Source organism: Pseudopodoces humilis, chromosome 14 (assembly GCF_049639895.1).
Source record: "Pseudopodoces humilis isolate 2021_Gansu_Grassland_sample_001 chromosome 14, ASM4963989v1, whole genome shotgun sequence".
Lineage (NCBI taxonomy): Eukaryota > Metazoa > Chordata > Aves > Passeriformes > Paridae > Pseudopodoces > Pseudopodoces humilis.
Genome location: NC_142213.1, coordinates 1,437,833 through 1,459,754, shown reverse-complemented (window position 1 = coordinate 1,459,754; position 21,922 = coordinate 1,437,833). Strand labels below are relative to the sequence as shown.

The following is a 21,922-nucleotide window of genomic DNA, read 5'->3' as shown; positions in this document are numbered from 1 at the left end:
ACCTGAGGTCAGCAGCTCTCCACACTCATCTCCCCATCTTCCAAGAGCTCTCCTGGAACACCTGCCCCGGGTGGAGGCGTTTGTTGTAGGGAAGCGAAGGGAATGTCAATATTTTGTTTTACAAGAGTGTTCTCAGGAAGGGTTTCAAACACAACCTCGGGCCAGTTAAACTCCACAACCACCAAGGAAATGAACTAAAATTATGCAAACAGAGAGGAGAAGAATAGAAGGGCCTTGTCCAAGAGGAGAATACCTCCCCCGTTCCACAACACGCTGAGGTTCTGCCCCATCCACATCTTTCCACTACAGTTTGATTATTCCAAGCTGGGAGCCATCTGCCATGCCCCCAAACGTGGTTACAAATGAGCAGATCCTGACCCACCCAATTCCAGCAGGTATTTGTGGAGTGGCTCAGGGTAGGCTACACCAATATCTCAAGTATTTCTAAAAAGCAGGATTCCTAACAATGATCTCTCTTTGTCCGTCACCTTAAGAGTCACTTAAAAAACCACCAAAAACCCCACGGAGAGCGGAGAGCGGCAAATTCCTTCTGAAGATAAAAGAAACAATGCAGCTGGGTCCTGACCTCGGGCTCCCTCTGCTCCCAGGCCAAGCTGGCCACCAGCCCCACACTCCAGCTAATTTCCTTCTTTGCAAAACAATCACATTTCGAAGGCCAGCGATGTGCCAAGCGTTTCCAGTAAACCCTATAAATATCCCAGCTCGGCAGGCAGCCAGGGAGAGGCTGATTGTGGAGCTGGGCTGAGCTGATAGAGAGCTGGAAGGGAATGGGGGATGAGGAGCTGGAGCTGCTGCTCTCACACCCAGCTGGCTGGATCCTGGTGGAGAGAGCTGAAGGACCACCCTGAAATCCAGAGTATCCTGAGAAGCTCCCGAATTTCACAGAATCTGACAATCCTGGGATGGTTTGGGTTGGAAGGGATTTAAAGCTCATCTCAGTCCATCCCCTGCCATGGCAGGGACACCTTCCACTATCCCAGGATGCTCCAAGCCCTGTCCAGCCTGGCCTTGGGCACTTCCAGGGATCCAGGGGCAGCCACAGCTGCTCTGGGCACCTGTGCCAGGGCCTGCCCACCCTGACAGGGAACAATTCCTTCCCAATATCCCACCTAACCCTGCTCCATGAGGTTTGGTTTTCTTTTCTTGACCACATGGATATATCCCCCATTCCATGGAGGTTGATTTTCCTGCCTTGACTCCATGGCTCAGTTTTAACTCAGATATTCCTGCTCAGCTCCACAACATGGCCCAAAATCCCATATCCGTGGATCTGCAAAGTATTTACTGACTGCACAGGAGTTAAAACTGCCTGCAGCCCTAAGCAAGTGAATTTTGAGACAAAATCTGCAAGAGTGCCTGGAATTTGCATGTAAAATGGGGATAATTACCTCATGGTAATCAGTCTGAGCTGTTAGGGGAGCTGGGAACCTCTCCTACCTGGAGTCCCATCCTTTCCTGGAGTGCATATGGAGAGCTGGGCTGCAAGGCCAGCTTTGCTGCATTCCCTGCTCCAAAAAGAGGTGGAATGAGCTGTACAGGTGTCTGGGCACCATTGTCTGTGAGGATGCAGCCCCGGCTGCCTCCGGGGCCAGCTGCATTTCGTATTCCAGTTGAGCAATCCCGGGAAGGAGAGCTGGGAATAGCACTGCAAGAATGAGAGGGTGAGCAGGTGGTGTTGTGAGGAGTTTGCTAAAAGAGATCCCCCAGCGTCCATGAAATTATTCCACGCTCAGAACGAGGGAGCAGAGTGGACAAAGTCCAGGGTCATTACACTAATTGACACTTTACCTCCGGGAAGTCCCTGGAGATGCAATCAGGGCTGGATTGGAGCTCGGGGTCCCAGGCACAGGTGTGGGCTGTGCTTCCTTCATTTACTGTAATTGTGCCTTGGCAATCTGCTCCCATCCTCCCCCCTCAGCTCCTGGAACCTGCTCTGCTGCTTAACCCCAGCGTGCCCTCCCAGCAAATCCAGCTCTGCAGGGAGCAGGGTTTGTCTCACACACAGCTAAAACTCCGCTCTAATCCTCTGCTCCTTGGGCTTTCACCTTCGGGGATGATTCTCTGCCATCCTTAAGTGCACCCTCAAATAGATCAGCACCCAAACAAATCCAGGAGCATTCTCAGCAGGATTTCAGGATGTTTTACACCTCGTCCTGCTGATTTACTGTGCGGTGGCTGTCCTGGGAGTAACGGGGCCGTGGTGTAACTGAGAGGACTGGAACAAAATGGGAATGATAGATTATAAAAAATCCCATAATGGGATTCACAGAAACCTGACAAAGGGCTCTAGACCAGGCTTGGAGCAGCCTGGTTTAGTGAAAGGTAATGAGCTTTCAACAGGATGAGCTTTAAAGGCCTCTTCCGATCCAAACCATTCCAGGACTCCATGATTTTAGGAACAGCAGCCATCAGATTGATATGAAGTTATGGGAAGAGCATAAAACGTGGCTAATGATACTTTACTTCCTTCTCCCCTGGAATTATTTTAATTAAAACCATTATTTTTAATTGTGAAATACACCCAGATTCTGATAATTTGATTTTATCTGTTATCAGAGCTTTGAGGCTTCGCAGCACCGTGGTATCCAAGTCTTGATCTTGTCTTATTATTCAGTCTTCCTCAGTTCCTCTCTTCCATTATCAAGTTTATTTGCAATTTAAGGTCTGCACAATGCAGGAGGCTGAGACAGGTTAGGGGCTCTGCTCTGGAATTACTGGAGAGACTCAGAGGAGCCAAAGGAAAACAAATGAGGAATCAAAGGGTGAAGGTGGCCCTTACCCCAAGTCACCTCTGGTCCAGCAGCATTTTGGGGTCCAGATGCATCCCTGGAGGCGTTAGGGACATGTGGCCACTGAGCCACAGGAAACCTTGGAATTCCAGAATCATTCAGGTTGGAAAACGCCTCCAAGATCTGAGAGTCGAAGCTGTGATGATCAGCACACTCCTTGCAGCAAGGAGATGTGATGGTGCTGATCCTTCACCTGCTCACCTATTTTCATGGAAGTTTTCCCTGCCCAGCTCCCAGAATCCTGCCTTTCTGCTGGATTTCACTGCCTGGAACCACAGGACTGAAATGGCAAAGGGGATAAAGGTAGAGTGAATAGTAAAGCTTTCATCTGGGTGTGAACAGGTGACAGAAGTAACAGCTGTCCACTGATCCTCCTGCTGGCTGCTCCTGTGCTATTCCTCAGGTTTCATTTTCAGTGGTATTCTCAGGTTTCATTTTCAGTGGTATTCTCAGGTTTCATTTTCAGTGGTATTCTCAGGTTTCATTTTCAGTGGTATTCCTCAGGTTTCATTTTCAGTGGTATTTCTGAACCACAATTTATGTACTGTGTTCTTCAGGCTGCTTTCTTGTGGCTGCAGCATTGCCTGGTCCTGTCTCTGAAGAAGATGATGACATCCACTTCAAACTGCATTCCGCATTTTTTGCAGCTGGTTCACGCAGCTTTTTTTCTGCCAATATTCCTTTTCATACAGCATCACTGCACCCAGAACACCTGAGGGCTGTGGGCTGATGGAGCACGAGTTCTAGCTTGGTCCCAGAGATTGGGAAAGGGCAGCCAGGGACCCAGATGTGTTTGTGTCCATCCCCAGTCTCCAGGCTGATGATTCTCCTCCACAGGGGGATTTTATTTCCCCCTCTTCCCTCCGAGCTGGCTCTCTACCAGTCCCACCTGGCTCACCTGCTTCTTCCCACCTTGCTGCATCCAGCCCCGGCGTGGTTGGTGCTCCATGGTTTTTATTGCCACCTCTGAGGCTCCTCAGCCACAATTTCCACACTTTTAGTGTCACCTCTCCTGTGGCAGCTGTTAATTCACCCCTGCAATGCAGCTGGTACCATTTCCCTCTTTTCCAAGATGAGGAGTCAGCATCTCCCCTGGGCACAATCCTTGCTCTTTGCTATTATTCCCATTTTTCGCCCTGTTTTGCACCTTTTCTCTCTTCCCCACAGCCAGGTTTGTGCCCTGAGCACTAAGGTGAGACTGGCAACTTTTCTATCAGATCCTTTCCCCTTTAGCTTCCCTTCAGGAGCTCCTTCCCTTTTTTTCTGGCTCCATAACCACTGCAATTACCTCTCTGATGATTTCCTGAATTTTCCATCTGCTCGAAATAGGCACTTGTGAGCTCTCTTCTTAATTAATGTGTTCTAAAATCATTATGTTCATCAACCAAGCCTTATCACTTCCATTTTCTTCCATAATAGTAAAATCCATTGCCCTAAGTAAAACACAGGAATTTTGATGTTCATAATTCAATAAACTCATTGCTCAGAGCAGAAGCTGCCACAAACCTGGAGTAACAACAAGGTGTGAGCAGGCTGTACTTACCCTGTCCTCACTTGTTATTAAGCTTTGCACCTCTGGCTCAAACTGGCAGCATTTCAGACATTTCTGTTATAAATTCTTTGGCTTCAAAACACTTTTTCTACTTCAGGCTGCATTAGGTATTTTAGTAACTGTAGTTTTAGCTGTGCCAGCTCTGCTTTTTGTATAAATATATATATATATAAAACGTGTTATTCTTGACTGGTAATGCAGTATTTTAGTAAATATCTGTATAAACAATAATCTGACTCAGATAATAAAACTGACAACTGCTTGTGAAGATGGTACCAACAGATAATTTTACTGAATTTGTCACACTGGAGAAACAAGTTCCCTCTGTGGTACTTAGCACACACATACCACAACCCAAAGATAACAGAATCTGGCCAAGGGAAAAAACCTATCAGATCTCTTAGTTCTGCATTTGGATAAATTTGGTAACAAGGGCAGTTATTGCATCCAGGGAGGAAACAAAGCCCTGCTCAGACTCAGGGAAATGCTTCTGCTTTCTGTGCTGCCCAGCACACATTCTTAGTTATAGTTGAAATTTGACAGCTCTAAAGAGAGATTTTCTGTCCCCCAGCCTGCACTGATCTGGGTGACAAAAAGGCACAAAGGGTTCACTTCTCACCACTGAGGATGAGATAACTCCTACACAAGGGGCTCCAGGAGAGCTGGAGAGGGACTTTGGGCGGGGGATGGAGAGACAGGACACAGGGAATGGCTGCCCACTGCCAGAGGGCAGGGATGGATGGGATATTGGGAAGGAATTCCTTCCCTGGGAGGATGAGGAGATCCTGGCACAGGTGCCCAGAGCAGCTGTGGCTGCCCCTGGATCCCTGGAAGTGCCCAAGGCCAGGCTGGACATTGGGGCTGGAGCCACCTCGGCCAGTGGAAGGTGTCCCTGCCATGGCAGGAGTGAGATGAGATGGATCCTTTAAGGTTCATCCAACCCAACCCATTCCAGGATTCCATGATATTTCAAGGCAAAGGAGCAAACACAACCGTGTCCCTTGGCAGAAGATGGGGGGCAGGGGGGCTCCAGCCAAATCCAGAGGGGCAGCAGCAGGAAGAGAAGTCCCAGGAGTGCTGGGAGGGGCTGTTCCCAGAGCAGCTGAGGGCAGGGATGCAGCACAGGAAGGGAACACACAGGCAGGGTGCTCAGCACTGCCAGATGTGTCCCCAGCACGCTGACAGGACCTGCCTGGAACTGCCTGAGCGGTTTTTCACTGCATGGAAAGCGCTCCTGTGGGAGCTCCTTCTGCTGGCACTGTTTGCAGGCAGGCTCCAGGAAATGCAGTGAACAGTGTGAGGAAGAGGAAGGACTTAGCCTGCCTCACCAAGAATCCCAGGGAGCTGAACACGTTACCTGCTGCCTCTGGGTCTTGCAGCACTTGCATCTTCAGGGATCCCTTTAGCAGCCGCCTCAACTAAGACTCAAAAGTTTTGTTTGATTTTTGGAAAAATAGGTTATTCCTATCCCCTCATCTTCCTAATACAGAATAACAATCATGGAATGGTTTGGGTGGGAAGGGACCTTAAAACTCATCTTGTTCCAACCCCCATGAGATGAACCAAACAGTGGTGGGCTTGGCAGGGCCAGGTTAATGGCACGTGATGGTCCTAAGGGTCCAGTCTTAAATATTCCCTGAATTTACAGAATTGCAGCCTTGAAGAGCTGTCTCTGTGTGTCCTGCACGTGCAGTGTCACCACCCTGCAAGTCAGAGGTGTTGCTGCAGGTGACTGAACTGCTGATTCCTGGGATTCCCTGGCTCTGAGATCCCAAATATAGAAGCAGCAAATCCCTCCAGAGGTGCCATGTGATGCCAGGCCCTCCTGAGGAGCAGTGACACCCACTGCTGGTGGCTTCGCACGTGGCCCCGCTCCAGACTCGTGTAAATCAAGAGAGATGACAGATTATTAAAATCACTTCAAGGGAGAAGAAAAGGCTGCACTAAATAAGGAATAAATGTAATAAAAAGTGAGCAGAAGCAGGCAGGGAGAACAGAGCCAGCACGTAGGGACAGACAGATGCAGGCTGGGAGCAGGATGCTGGATTCCCTTTGGAGAAACATTAGTGTCGGGACTCCCAGCAGGCTCCCTGCCAAGGGGGATAATTAAGCTAAATAAAAATACACACCAGGAACAGCTCCACAAATGAGGATAATTTAATTACCACATTCGATAGAGGAGACCCACTTCCCATGAGTTTTCCATTGTGACCAGAGAGGAGACAATAGAAGCAGAATGTGCTGCAGAAAGGAAGAGTGGTTTGCTAAAAAGAGGGTTTCTATTAGGGGCTGCATAATAAACACCAGCACAGCTCTCCATAATCAGGTCATAATCTTGCCATAAAATTCAATCAAAGCAACAGCTTGTGAATATCCAAAAAATCAATGCAACCATATGAGAAATGATTGCAGTTGGAACCCTGGAATTTATTTCAGTGCTCACTCCATGGTGGTGGGAAGGAACAGTGGAATCACAGGGAAGCAGGTGCTGCAAACACCTCTGAGGGGAGAGCTCCTCTGCCTCGAATCCAGAGGAAACACAAACAGTATCACAGAATCCCAAAATCACAGAGTATTTAGGGTTGAGAGTTCAAGAGATCATCCAGTGCAATCCCCTGGCAAGGCAAAGTCACCTGGAGCAGGTGACAAAGGTGACACACACAGCAGGCAAGCTACAGTTCAGTTACTGCTACCCATTTTTCTGATTTTTTGGAGAAAGAGATTATTTCTATACACTCATTTCCTAAAACACAATCACAGAATCCTGCAATGGTTGGGTTTGAAGGGACCTCAAAGCCCATCCAGTGCCACCCCCTGCCATGGGCAGGGACTCCTTCCACCATCCCAGGCTGCTCCAAGCCCCATCCAAGCTGGCCTTGGGCACTTCCAGGGATCCAGGGGCAGCCACAGCTGCTCTGGGCACCTGTGCCAGGGCCTGCCCACGCTCACAGGGAGGAATTCCTTCCCAGTATCCCATCCATCCCTGCCCTCTGGCAGTGGGAAGCCATTCCCTGTGTCCTGGCACTCCAGGCCCTTGGGAAATAAAACAGTTGTTAAACTGCCCAGCTCTCACCTGGAATCCCAGCCTGGTTTAGTTTCACTGAGCTGTATTTACAGCCCTGGAGCTGCAGCTGTGCTTTGTTCATTAGTGCTGGAATGCAGTGGCAGCAGAGCTCCCAAAGAGCTTTACCCACTGCTGATGCACCTCTAAAGTGCTCTGTTAAACGAGAGAAAATGGAAATATTTTCCCTCCCCTCCTCTCTCCAGTGAAAACACTCAGTGGACAGCACAGGCTCAGCTCCTCTGGAAGGAATGGGGCAAGCGTGTCCACTCAATTATTCAAATCAGTTGAGTAATTGTAGCCCTGTCAGCTCAGGAAACATCTCTGCCTCTCTAGGCTGCTGCACAAACCCAGTTCTGGGCAGGCAGTCCCAGCAGCACTTGTTCCCTCTTGATTTATTTCCACACTCTCCTTGTCAGAGCCACTGGTGAGGGATGAGGCTGCGTGTCCCTGGATTTGCTGCAGGGAGGGAGGGAAGGAGGGAGGTGGGGACACCTTGGGAGCATTTTTGGAGGTGACAGGGTTCTTTGTGGGCTCTGCTGGCTGCTGACTGCATAAATCCTTGCGGGAATCTCTCAGGACATGGTGTGTGCCAGAGATAAATATTACAATAGCAGGCTTAGAGGAAAATGGATTCAGACAGGCAGGAGAGCCCAAGGAAGGAGCAGGATTGGGCACAAAATCCTCTTGCTAAAGACCCTCTGGAGAAGTTCCCTTAGCTGGGGTAGGAGACTGGAAGGTTACCAGTCTGCCCTCCAGAGATTCCAGCACCACAAAGCACTGGCTGTTTCTTCTCTGGCCCCAAAACTCCCAGCTCCAAGGCACAGCTCCCCAGCAGCTCTGTTTGAATGTGCTGCACTCAGCCCTGTTCTGTCCAAAAATTGGTGTTTTCCTGCTCCCCAAGGGGCTGCAGCACACAGAACAGGAACAACCAGGCTGACAAGTCCATGTGCACACCCACCTCACCTGACCACCTGAAAACAAGGTTTGGTCCTTTCCTCCTGAGAAAAAGCCAGCAGGAAAGCCATTATTTCCCAGCACGGCTTTCTGAGACAGTTTTTAAGCAGATTTCAAGAACCAGCTACGAAAGCAAATAAATTCTGAACACTGACACTGCTGAGTTTTCATGAAACCCCAAGAAGTGGCTCACCTTAATGGGTACTTCTCACCAGGGTCCCTGCCCAGGTGGAAGAGCAGGGGCAGGAAAGTGTGCTCCTCCTGCGTGTGTGTTGTCACTCCAGCCACGCTCTGGCCAGGACAGAAATCGATGCCCTGCAGGAAAAAGGAGAGAGGTCATCAAAGGTGATGCAGGGCATGCAGCAAATCTTGAGTTGATGGCACTTTCTCCAGCAAAACACCAACAAACCTCAAGATTGTTTTAAACCAAGAGTCCACTTCAATCTTCAAAACACATTCTCAGCTGGTGGGGTAAAATAAGGTGATCAAGTGGTGTTGCACTGACATCAGAGCTGAAGCAAAGCCGTGCATTCTTGTCTTATAAAAATATAATCCAAATAAAATATTCATTAAAATGAAATGGCAGAACAAAAGACAAAGAGGTGGAAGCATTTAATCATAAAAATTCTGTACATGGAAAGGATTTTCTGGCTGATTTTTTATGGCTTTGGAAGGCTCCAGGAAGATCACCTGGCACTTCTGATCAAAACCAAAACCCCAGGAGAGACATTCAGACACCCTGAGAGGCAGCAGGCACCTGAAGGATCAATTTCTCTGAGAAATGAAGCAAATCTGGTTAATTTTATAAAAACTGATGTGTTTTCCATTTGATTCATGGCAAGCTAGTATTGAGGGACTCACCTGGGCATGACGGTGGGGATGGAAGTACTGCAGGAAGTGGAAACATTCCCACATTCCTGTCTCTGACCATCCGTGGGGGCACAAGGTGGGATTTTCCCTGCAGCAGAGGTGGATTTGAAGGGCACAGCTACTGGGACCTTCCTGGGAAGCAGCTGGGAGCAGCAAGGGGTTAAGAGCTCACTGGGCACCAGCCCTGCCAGCTCCCCTCCCTCCCCAGCCCTCATCTGCCAGCTGGGAGCTCCCTAATCCCTGGCCTGCAGCCTCCAGGACCACCAGAGCCCATTTAAACCCCAGCAAGAGCCAAAAAAGCAAAACCACTCATTTCCCTGGGCAGGCAATAAAGCAGGGCCCCCCAGCCCAGCCCAGCCCAGCCCAGCTCAGTCCCAAATGGACTTGTTAAAGCTGGGTTTTACAATTCCAGCTCCCACGCTGTTCCTCACAATCCCAAAGTGCCCCGAGCCACGGACAGAGACATGGAGAGCAGGTAAATGGGAATGTTTCAATGGAAGTGGGAAAGCAGCTGTAGCATTTGCTTCTAAAACAAACTGAAAAGGCTCTCTACAGATGTTGGTAGGATTTGATTGGCAAACAATTTTCTAAAAATATCCCGTGTTTTTAATGGACAGCTGGTCAGTGGAGCAGTTAATATTCTGCTTTTCAATAAAGCAAGAAGTTTAGAAGCCCATGAAATCCCATTTATCTGCACAGGGCTATAGATTCCTGAATCACTGACTGGAAAAATAAGGGAGTTGCTTGATAGGCTGGAGTGGCCCTACCAATAATGGACTTTAAATGGATACAAAACTGATTGACCTTCCCACCCTGTGATGCCACAGGCCTCTGAAACACACAGGGAAAATAGATTTTTGTGTGGTTTTTTGGGTTTTTTTCCCCACAAAAGGACCAGTTAATGAAAAGGTATCAAAGCCTCCATAACGTCCAAATTATAATTTGGATGCAAATCAAACAAGCAATTTAATTAAGAGCCTGCTAATTGGTACAATGCTCCTCGGCTGCAAATGCTTCAGTGTGAAAGATTTTCGTCTCTCGGGTGTTTGTTTAGACATTGCTCTGTTTCTGTTTTATCTTGTGTTTCCTAGGAAATCCTTGTAGCCCAGACTCCAACAAACAATCCCAAAGATTCCCAGGGAAGAAAGTGCTGGGACAATTTGCTTGATGCCACCAGCTCAAAGCTGTCATCATAATTTAAGCTCTCAGTGCCCTCTTGAAAAGAAGTCTAGTGGAGAAAACTCAAATAAATAAATAGGTAAATAAATAAAACCCCCAAAATACCATTTCAGGACATTTCTAAGGCATTCCAACTTCATCCCTGCAAATAAAATAGAATATTGCTATTTTTATGTATTGTGTGAGTCAATATTCAACCTGCAGAGAGAGTTTCAAGGATTTTTCTATTCATCAACAAATGAGCAAAATAGAAGATATAGATATAGGAAATTCAGTATTATTTATTTTGTATAGGTAGGTTTGGTGATGTCTGGAGCTGGAAAAGAGCCAAGAGCTGCCTAAGCCTGTCCTACCCACCAGAATAACACCACCCAAATCCACTCTGCTGTTATCCCTGAGAGCTGTTTATTGTCAGACTGTTCACACCAAGGTGCAGGGATCAATAATTCAAGCACATTCCTAATTTTTGTCCCTGCTCCCTATCCAGTGCATGGAGTCCCCATCCCTGGAGGTGCTCAGGGAAGGACTGGATGTGGCTCAGTGCTCACACCTGGGGATTGGTCACAGCTTGGACTCCATGACCCTGGAGGGCTTTTCCAACCTGCAGGATTCTGGGATTTGCAGGGTTCACTGATCAAACACAGCACAAAGGTCATTCCTTGTTTGTGTTTCAGCAAACTCTTGGGGCTTTTCTGTTCTGTCTCAAAAGCTTGAAAACCAAACCAGAAGCTCCTGTCTGGAGCATCTCCTGCCTTCTAAGGGAGCCCATACAGAGCATCAAGAACAGCTCAGCTCCTGCCCAGCACCACCACAGAAACCTGTTTGCTGCAGGAGAGATTCCAACAATCCTTTCTTTCAATTATTCTGGTAAAAAAGTAGCATTCCCTGCCTGCCAGGTGAGCCTTCCAGCAATCGCCATCCCTGTCCTTCTCAGCAGTCACCCAGCCCGGGTTGTTTTTCCATCCCTGGGACGCAGCAGCCTTTGGTTGCACAGCTTTAATTTCCAGAGCAAATGGCCCACAGATGCTGTGTCAATATAGACATGAGACAAACACAGCCGGTTGCCAGTTTGGGCTCCCTGCCAAGAGATGGAATCACCACTTGTGTTAACGGGAGCCCTCTGGCAATTCCTCAGCCTGGCTCCAGCCCAGCAGCTCCGGCTGACAGGAGCCACCCCAGCCCAGCTCTGCCTCCTGCTCCGGTCTCCTCGCTCCACCAGCACCACCCAGGGCACCAAACCCAGGTTCGTGCTGCGAGGAGAAAAGCGCAGCTGTTAATTAAAGCCTGCGATGCCGTTTCTTGCTGATCGCCACAACGCAGCAAGCGTCCTTGCCCTCCCGGCCATTCCCGGTGAAATCCTCCCTGGGATGAGCAGTCAGCTCCGAGTGTGGGTGCCAAGCTTCAACCCCGTGCACCCAAAATTGCTTCTAATGTGTTAAGAGGCTGGAAGAGCCCCCGGAGATGGGCAGCGCAGCGAGCTCCGATCGATGCCTGGTTCATGTGCTCAGAGGACCACAATCAAATGTCATTATTTGTGAGGTTCTACTTGACTTCACATCCCCGGCGCAGAAAAGGCTTTATCGATCCCTTCACGTGGAGGAGAAGGGCAATCACAGAGCCTGACTGGAATAACCCCTTTGGCATTTTGCATTAAAACAACAGCGGCTGCTGGCAGCCTTTAAAGTCACAGGAGCGCTCGAGGAATCCCACTGAAGGCTCCCAACAAGCTGACAGCACAAAGGTTGATGTTATCAGTCCCTCTCCCGAAAGCAAAGGGTGTTTTCCAAGTTTTTTCCTGTTATTTTTTTTCCCCTTCTTGCATCAGTGCTCTTGGGAGGTACAAGGGCTGTTCTCTGCTGGGTACTCTTGGTGGCAGGCAGAGAAAAGCAAATTTCCTTTCTCCTGCTACCTCCCATTCCTGCCTCCTCTGTGCAGCACTAAATTAGAAAATTCCTGAGGACTTGCTGCCTACTCTGATAAATTTATAGAAAACACCTATTTTTTTACCCTTTCAGATCCCTACTTTCAAAATACCCCAGCATTTTACAGATGACTGCCAGTAAAAGTCCTGTGTGTTTTCACTGTCCAAGAGGGATCTCCCCAGGTTTATCCTCCCTTTGCTCCTGCACACGTGGCTATTTTTATCACTGCTGATCTTTGCTACAAGAAAAAAAAGGTGAACAACAATGGAAAAGCTTTCTACCCACCAGTCCTAAAGCACCAGGGACTCAGCCCGTGTGCAGGAGGGAGATTTTTCTGCCTCTATCAAACTGTTTAAAAATACAAACACATTTTTCAAGTCAGCCTTCCTTTCATCTCTCTGTGTCCCATTTATCACCCCTTGAATGTCAGAGATGTCAAATTATGTAAACATGAGCCACCTATATAGATGGAAGGCAGGTAAACAGCTCCAAATAAGCATCCTCTGCAATCCTTAGGGAAAATGTCCCACAAAATGCTTACTCCCCCTTGATTCTGTGAAGTGAGCCTTCCCCTTATGCTTTCAAGAAACCACCCCCTCAAGAATCAAGAAATCCAGTTAATCCAGCAGAAAAGGCAGCATCAAGGTATCCTCCAGCACTGAGAGACTACAAGACTTCCTGACAGGAGTCAGACTAGAAAAAAAAATTTGCTTGGGGGTTAAAAAATAAACAAACAAAACCTGGGCAGAACAGAACAGCACAATTCATCTGTGTGTCAGATGACAAGTCCTAATCCCAGGCCATAAGGCAGAGGATGCAGACCAGTAAGGGCATGCTGCTGTCATGGGACTGCAGGATGACTGTAAACCTGTGTGCTGCCTGCATGGGATGTTTCCAGAGTAAATATTCCGAGTGCCAGATGGAGAGGAGCCTTCAGAGCCCTGTTCTGCTTTGCTGGGCTGTGCTTTCTGCAGGCTGTGTCTCCCTGGTACATTTTTATTTGTGTGTACATCCTTTATTACTGAAGCAACTCACACCCCAGTCAAACACAGCTTTCCAGGTGAGGGGCCACATCCTCCCTCACCATCCTGCTCATCCCAAACAGACCCAGGACAGGCACCAGCTCTCCATTTTCCAGTACCAGCATGGAAATGGGGTTCTGGCTGCTTTAATGAGATAATCTCCTCTGAAAGTTGAACGAAATTGTGGATTAAACCCAGGGCAAGTTTTCTGTATCAGCAATTTCCCACACAGTCAATTACCAAGGTGTCCACACAAGGGAATTCTGAAAGTGAATGGAGGGCTGGCTAAATAAACCCTGTCTGTCCGAATCATGAAATATTCACCTACCCATAAAACAAACCTCTTCAAAATGTGCAGGCAGCTGTTTTGCCACATCTGGCCAACTTCAGCTCTCTTTCCAATGGATGACAGGACAACCACATATTCCAGGTCTGAGTGGGGACCTTCACACAGAGAGGTTCCTATCTGGAAGTCTCACTGGATTCACAGTGAGGGAAGACCTCTAAAGCTCATACAATTAACAAATCCTCGTTAGCTGGAGTTCTACTGGGATGGCAAGTCAACCTTATTGAACAAACAGGCAAACAGTCAGAATTCCAAATGCCACAGATGTGCATGGATTTATAGTTGTTTTTCAAATGGAATTAACAAACAAAGTGGCCTTTTTGATTCCAGAGTCCAATATCAACACAGCTGGGAAGCCCAGTCACTGAAAGAGGGAACTGTGTTGTAAGGTGAGCTTAGAAACTCTTCCAACAGGGCTGGGAACTGTGGAACTGCTCTGCATTCTGATTTATTTCTATTTTTAAACTTGCGAGGTTTGTAATTAATGGCTCGAGGACATGAGGAGAATTGGAACAAATCTCAGCCTCAGCTTCCTCTGCATGTTGTTAATGGCTGCTCTGGCCACTAATGTGCTCCAATTTTCCCCACATCAAGCTCATGTGATCCAAGCTGCAGGAAAGAGAGTGGATTTGTAATCGTCTCTCTGATGTACAGGATAATTGCTGACTTTTATCAGACAGCAGTTAAACAAAGACTTGGAAAAGAATAAATATTCCTTAATTGCAGCACTGCCACTGCTCACAGTGGGAGAGCCTCTGGAAGGAGTAGCTGGTCCCCATTACCACTGTTCCACACTCAGAAATGTAGGAATGAGTTGAGTTCCATGCAGGGGTTTGTTTATTTCCCAACTGGAAGTGTGGGTATGTGCTTTTATCACCACGGAGAGCAAGAATTCCTGTGGGAATCTGCCACACTTGTGGGAAGAGCAGGAGGCCACCCTACACCCAAACACACAGAGGAGCTCCCAGTCCTTCCCACCCAGGGAAAACCCTCCAAGGGTGATGAACAGGTTTCACTCACACACAAGACAAATGAATGATCTCATTTTATCTGTGTGGAATTAGCACTGAGAGCATAAAATACATTTCTAGAGCCAACTTTCCTTTCCTCCTTGCTCCCTGTAAAACAAGGTTTGACTCCTGAAGCACTGCAGTCTGAAAAGAGACAAACACACACATTTACAGCCCTGAATGGAAATGACTCCCTTGGAGCTGACACTTCCTTCTACCCCCAGGACATCCCAATGAAAGAATCCCTGCACTTTTATATCCACAAATGTCACCAGCATTTAGTTCTGCACCTGTGATGCCTTGAGGACCTTCCATAAGTTAAAAAAAAAAAACACAAAAAAGACCCAAACAAACAAAAAAACAACAAAAAAATACACCCAAAAAATCAAACAAAAAATCCCAAACCATAAAAAAAAAATAAATCATGCAAACAATCCCTCTCCAAGCCCAGGCTGCTGTCAGGATTGCTGAGAACTTGGCCTTAATGCTCTGGGTTCCTGTCTGAAGGGATCTGCAGCAAGGCACACGTATGAAGCTGCCACTCAGCAAATGCCCCAGAGTTTGGAGCCAAGAAAGACACAAAAAGAAAAGGAAATAATAGTGCTTAACATCTAACTGTGAGGAGATCAGCCAGGAAATAAATAAAATAAATAAAATGTTATACACAGTGTGATGTGGGCTCAGGAAAGTGTTGGTAACAGATTAAACACCTTTATTTTACTGCTTTCAACCGCTGCTGTATTCTCCACTATGCCTTTCCTACAGCTTTCCTTTTAAACCATCACAAACCCAACAAGCTCATCCCAGTCCCACTGGAATAGCTCAGGGCAGCAGGTGTTTTGTGGCAGGAATTTGGAGACATGTGGTCAGTGTGGCATCAGGCTCCAGACTTCCCCAGTACCACAGAATATCCTGAGCTGGAAGGGACCCACAAGGATCGGAGTCCAACCACAGGTGAACATCCAAGAGCTCAGAATTCAGCTGGGAAGGTTTAATATTAAGGGGGATTAAGTACTGCTTAAAGGGAGCATCCCTCAGAACAACTTGGAATTTGCTCATTTTCCTCTCTTTGTCCCCATTTCCAGGAGAGGGAGACCTGAGGTTTTTCTTAGGATAGTAGAATTATTTGGGTTAGAATATCCTCTAAGATCATCGAGTCCAACTGTTCCCCCAGCACTGCCAAGGCCACCACTGACCCATGTCCCCAAGTGCCACATCCACACAGCTGTTAAACAGAGGGACTGGGACTGCACCACCTCCCTGGGCAGCTGGGCCAGGTCTGGACAGCCCTTTTGGGGCAGAAATGTTCCTGATATCCAACAGAAACCTGCAGAGCAGCTCTGGTAGCTCTGAGGAGACTGAAGGACGGTGACATCCCCCAGTTTAAAGCGTGTCTGTCCCCAGGATCCCGGTGACTCCAGGACAGGTCCCTGTGCCATTACCTTGCTGTGCTCCTCCCAGGAGTTGCTCCAGGTCCAGTAGTGAGCTTTGTAAAGCCCAGCTCTCACTGCCATCAGCTCGTTGCCACGATAATAGAAAATGGGCCTGGAAGGAGAGCAGAGCTGCATGAGAAACACCAACAGCCCTGGCCCAGCCTCCTGATAAGGGCCACAAACCCCTTAATGGCATCCCACTTCCCATGTGGATATCAGGCAGGAACAGGCTGCCTCCTAATAGTCTCCTCTGCAAGGTTTTCAATTAACATTTCTTAAAGTGTTCATCAAGTTGAGAGCTCACACGGTGCAAGAATGAAACATTATCCAGCTTGGCTGCCAGTGATTGTTAATCCTTGAACTCTCTGCCCCTGGGATTTCCTCTGGAGCGTGGCGGTTTCAACGTCAAATGGCTCTCAAGTGCCTGGCTGGGAGGGAAAAGTGGGATTCACGGGCTCTGGGATGCTCAGGCCCCTGTTCCCACAGCTCTGCCATGGAGCTGGCAGTGTCACACGGCCAGGGTGGCCAGGAGGACACCAGATGCCAGCGTGTTCTGGATGACATCTTTGAGAAACTCCACATGGAAAAACCTGGCAGGCAGACATGCTGTGATGTTTAATTCCTCTCCGTTTTTTCCCCCCAAACCTCACTTTGCAGCATGTAAACACGCTGCTAAAGCTGCATTTGTTCCCAGAGGTTTCCCTAATTAATAATTCATCCAGGAAATGCATCGCACTCGCTGCATCTGTGATGTTCCCTGGGCATCCCAGCAACGTTCCTGTTGGTTTTCCCAACAAAACATTCCTGGTTTGTTTGAGGGAACAGCACAAAATTTTACTGGAAGGGATATCTGCAGGAGAGGGGGCTGATCTGTCAGTGCAGCTCTTCTTTCCAGCTCTTTTGGGCTGCTGACAGGACACAAGGGTGGAGCTGTTTGTCACTGTCAGGGGGAGCCTTTGTCTTTCCTTCTCAGGTGCCACTCCAAAAACGACTCACTCTGGTGACACCACCTGGAAAAACCAGTCCCTAAATGCAAGGTGAAATTTAAATATCCCTGTCTGAATGACAGGAGTGGCCTCAGAGCTCTTTTAACCTCACAGAAACAATGAGCCTCCCTCCTTTGTCACCAAGAGCTGTCACCAGGAACAAAGGGAAAACAACTTGGTCCCCAGGAAGAAGGGGAAGCTGCTCCCAGAAAAGCTCCTTCCTGTATCCTTAACACACCTGGAAGTGAAATAAAGGCAGCAAGAGAGACCTGCCAAAGTGCAGCACCTGATATAAACCAGTGCCACCAACAAAACCTCCCACAAATATTCCACACAGAATCCAGTCTCCTTTTCCTTGCCATCAACAGCCAATATTTGACCAGTTATTATGTGTCCCCCTGACTGAAGGGTTTAGGCTTTTCCTTTTTAAAAAATATGTTTTCTATTTCAAAGAAGGATTCCAGCTTGTACTCAATATTGTGATATAAATGATTTCTTTCCCCCCCCCCATTAATTTTTTTTCCTTTTTAAGCTTAAAAGAACACAACAACTGCATCTCCTGGAAAGTTTTTGGTGGGCTGTGAAAACTTTGCCCTGGTCATGTCTAGGGAAAAAAAAAAAAGGAAGAAAAGAAAGAATGAAAAAGCCACAACACGCTTTGAGTGACTGTTATTGTAACACAAACAAGGGGTTGGTGACTGCACCGAAATTCCCTTTTAAAACAACAAAGGAACTTTCCAAACTTCCAGAAGATGGGCCAAGCTGTGTTTGAGGAACCTGCAAGGCTCCAGTCAGGTAACACTCAGGTGTGCTCCTTGCTTAACAGGCACAAAAGGAATAAATGGAATAAATGACTAAAAGGAATGTTAGCATTCCTTTGCTAACAGCACAAAAGGAATGTCACAGCACAAAGGCTCTCATCCAACAAGGAAAAGAGCTCCAAAAATGTTTTCCATGCATAAGTTTCCTTGCTATCTCCCAAAGAATATGACTGTAGTCAGATTTCCCAGGCTGCCAAATTCCCCACCAAAATCCCAACTCCCAAGACCTCTCCTGACCTCTAATGCTTCCAATAAAATAGTTGTTGGCAGAATTTGCTGTCAGATCTTGGTGCCTGTGCCCAAGAGCTGACAGTACATAAAGATTCCAGGTCTTTCACCCAAATCTATCCCTGCAGAAGCATTCCCAGATCCAGGACCCTGGGAAGAGGATTTTCCTGATGTTTCCAGTCCCAGCTCTGCCGCAGGACAAGGACCCAGCACGCTCTGGGCAGCTTTTGCAGTGATAAATAATGGATTCTCCCCTAGCCAGGTTCCAGTTCTCAGGCTTTTATCTCCCCTCCTGCCATATGTTGTTCCAGGGATCCCTGCTAACCCTGTGACATTTTCATCTGTCCCCAGACTCCACTGTATGGCAACATGCCACATGTCAGGAATTCCCACCTCGGCTTGTTCCAGCGGAGCAGGAGCGCAGTGGGAAGCTCTGCTGCTGCATCCATTCAGTTTCTATTAAATACTCTTGAGCTGGTGTTAAAAAAAAACAGCCCCAAATCTGGCATCCCTTCAGCCAGGAGCAGGGCTGGCAGCTCTGGGATAATCACTGACCTGTCAATTAGCTTGCCCTGCAGGATGGCAGGTAAAAGGTCGATGCCATCAATCTGTCTGTCACTGGGAGGCTGCAGATTCGCCAGGGAGAGGCTGGTGCTGAACAGATCCATCACACTGCCCAGCTGATGGCTGACCTGCAACAAAAAAAAATCAACAGAAACACTTTTCCAAAGAGCCCTTCAGGAAAATCTATATGGAAACAGGTTCCCTCCAAAGCTCCCTGAAAACTCTCTCTTTACACTGCCGCAGTCACCAGCAAACTCCTCTGAAAACAAGAAGGCAAAGGAAATAATCCCTATTTCTCTGCCTCCAGGGAGAATTTGCATTTTGATTCTTTTCTTTTTCCCATTTTCCTCTCCCTCTCCTTACTCCTGTGTATCCCTTTTCCAGGAGTGTGTTGTCACAGGGCTCAACTTAATTTAGGAAATTCCAGCTCATTTGCGGATTGAAAAATCAGCACTTACACCAAGGGGAAAAAAAGTCCTTGATTTGTTTCCCTTCTCCAGGTCATCTCTGGAGTCCAGAATACCCTGAGAGAGTTCCCAGAAAGCACAGGGATAGATGGATAATAACAAAAAGAGCCTGATGACTTCATCTGCAAACCATTTCCAACAATTCAAGAACTATAAAGTTGTGGTATTTTTAGTCCATATTTTAATAAGGGAGAAAAACATCTGGGTTTGGCTTCAATGGAGATGTGCAAGGCTTTTTTTTTTTCCCTTTTTCCTTACTTGGAAGCCATACTCATCTCTCTGCTCTTAATTATTTATATTCTAAAACCCTACAAAGTCTGTTCTGCCTGATTGTTTCTGAGTCTTTGCTCCCTCCCTGATTGTGGGAGCTGTTGTAGGGTATTTAATTAGTCAGTGACACACTCAATTAAAGCAGATGCTGCCAGCTCAGGAGCACCAGGATGCACCAGCACAAGATGTGACAGCGAAAGAGCATTTTCAGTCACAGCACTTGTTGGGAAACAAGAAACCATTGGATACAACCTCACAGCTGTGAGTACCAAAGCACTTTCAGACTACAATCCAAGTCCAGTCCCAACAGAACAATGTATGAACTATCAAAGACTTTTTACCTCTGATTCCTTCTACTCACAAAGAGACCCCCAGCCTCTAAGCTGACACAAATTATTTAAATGCAACAAATGATGACATGATAAATGAATTTTTGTGAGATGCTGGCTCAAAAAAATAAAGGAAAAAAAAAAAGGGATACTAAACCTTGTATTAGGAGGCTGGGCTGAACAAAGTGAACACAAAGGAAGAATTAAGAAATTAAAAAAAGAACTGGAGAAAGCAACATGCAGGGGCCTAATTACAAGTTTAACATTACAATATCACATTACTTGATTACAGTAATTTCAATCTTTAATGGCTTTCATTCATCAGGAGGTGTTGGCAGGAACACATCTTATTAAAGCTGCATGCAAGAATCCTGCCACAATTCCTTGGGAGGAAACAAAGTGCAAAGCTTGAAGCACAAGAGGAAACCTGGCTGTGGAAATCCTTGGGAAAGCAGCTGGACCAGCTGACCAAGACCAAGAGGCCCTCGAGTTCAGGATTTATCCATGGCCACTGCCTGGGAAAGGTCCTGCTCAGCCTGGCCTTGGGGGCAGGGAAAAAGGGAGATGCTTCCCAGAGAAGCTGTGGCTGCCCCAGCTCTGGAAGTGCTCAAGACCAGCTTGGATGGGATTTGGAGAACATTTATTCCTTATTTTAGAGCAGCCTATTCTTCTCCTTAAAATGATTTTAATCATCCAGTCCCACCTCCCAGCCCAGAGCACAGGATGGTGTCCAGGCACTTCTGGGATGTCTCCTGAGGAATCTCCACACTCCCTCTGCGCACAGAGGAAAGCTCTGCCTCATGTCCAGCTGGAACTTCCTGGGATCAGTTCCTGCCCATTCCTCCTGTGCCACGACTGGGCCCTGGGAGCAGAGCCTGGGTCCTGCTCTGTGCCTGTCCCTGCACAAGGACATGGCTGAGGTCCCTCTGAGCCCTGTCCCCCCAGGCTGGGCAGCTGCAGCTCCCCAGGGCTGAAGTTCAGGCCATGAGCAGCCCCTGCTGAGCTCCTCCCTGGGCTCATTTCCACCTGCAGAGCTCCAGAAGGAGCAGCTCCAACCCCTCCTGCTCCCCCCACCCGCTGCAGGAGCCAGCCCCTGGCTGAGCCGTTTTGTAATCAGAGCTCTCACAATTTCTCCATCTAATCCTAAAGTCACTTTTCCTGTTGTGGCTCCATCCCAGTGCCTCAATCTTTTGATAAGAGGCAATCACTGACCCTGGGCTCGTGCCTTTAATGTCACCTCATTTATCCAGAGCGTGGGGACAATCCTGGGGAGCCACCACGCTCCCCTTGTCCTGGCCCTTATTAACCAGCACCAGATGTAGATGACTCTCTTTAATCATCCAATTACGTTTCTGGTCTCAGACAACATTTTTGCCGTGAAGCAGAGAAAACTTCTTAAGGAAATTAAATGCCCATGCCACAGCCACTTGGATTTATCTGTGCTCTGCAGCACCACACTGAAGAAGGAAAAAGGGGGGGGGGGGGGAAAAAGGTTAATATTTATATAAAACTTTGAAGTATTTTCAGAGAAAAAATAAAAAAAAATTACCATTTTTCTCCTGTCAACAGGGCTCTTTCATTCTAGTTGCCTTTCCCTTTTATTTATTTCTTTTTTTTTTTTTTTTCAAGAAAAGAAAAAGAAAAATCCAGAGAGGGCAACAGCCCAGAGAAAATAAATAATATATAAACGGAGGGAGATCAGATATTGCTGTATCAGTGAGGAACAGCCGGTATTACGCACGTAAGGACGGATTTTTTTTCCCCCTCCTTCCCTCCCTTCTTTTTAATAAACTCTCAGTATCCACACAACGTCTTTAAGAAAATGAAATCCTTTTGCTGTGGGCCACGGCGCTGGAAGAAATAGTCCCCAGCGCTGTTATCAGCGCTTTCAAGCTTTAACTCTGAATCAAAGGCGACAATTAATAAAGTCGCCCCCGCCAGGAATGGAAAGGAGGAAAGCTAAATATTTGAAACTGGGTGAACAAATGTCAGGGTGTTTTTAAATAAAATCCTTTTACAGTTATCACAGCGAGCAGACCTGATATCCCTGTCTAATTCAATTTCAATTTGCGCCCCATGGGAGATAGGGAAGAAA

The 21,922-nt window shown here is 47.4% G+C and overlaps 1 protein-coding gene across 4 annotated transcripts in view; it reads right to left on the bottom strand.

Moving 5' to 3' along the window:
- Nucleotides 1-21,922, bottom strand: part of GALNS (galactosamine (N-acetyl)-6-sulfatase) — a 42,630-nt gene that overhangs the window by 7,433 nt on the left and 13,275 nt on the right. For 3 of the 4 annotated variants that reach the window (XM_005531881.3, XM_014260526.2, XM_088062120.1), the window contains 3 exons: nt 18,753-18,889; nt 16,172-16,274; nt 8,574-8,695 (listed from right to left, as the gene is read on the bottom strand). In XM_005531881.3, coding sequence (XP_005531938.1) covers nt 8,574-8,695; nt 16,172-16,274; nt 18,753-18,889 — 362 coding nt within the window. Of the gene's footprint in view, nt 1-8,573; nt 8,696-8,832; nt 8,918-16,171; nt 16,275-18,752; nt 18,890-21,922 lie in introns of those variants that run through there. The other variant, XM_088062119.1, reaches the window with a different exon arrangement.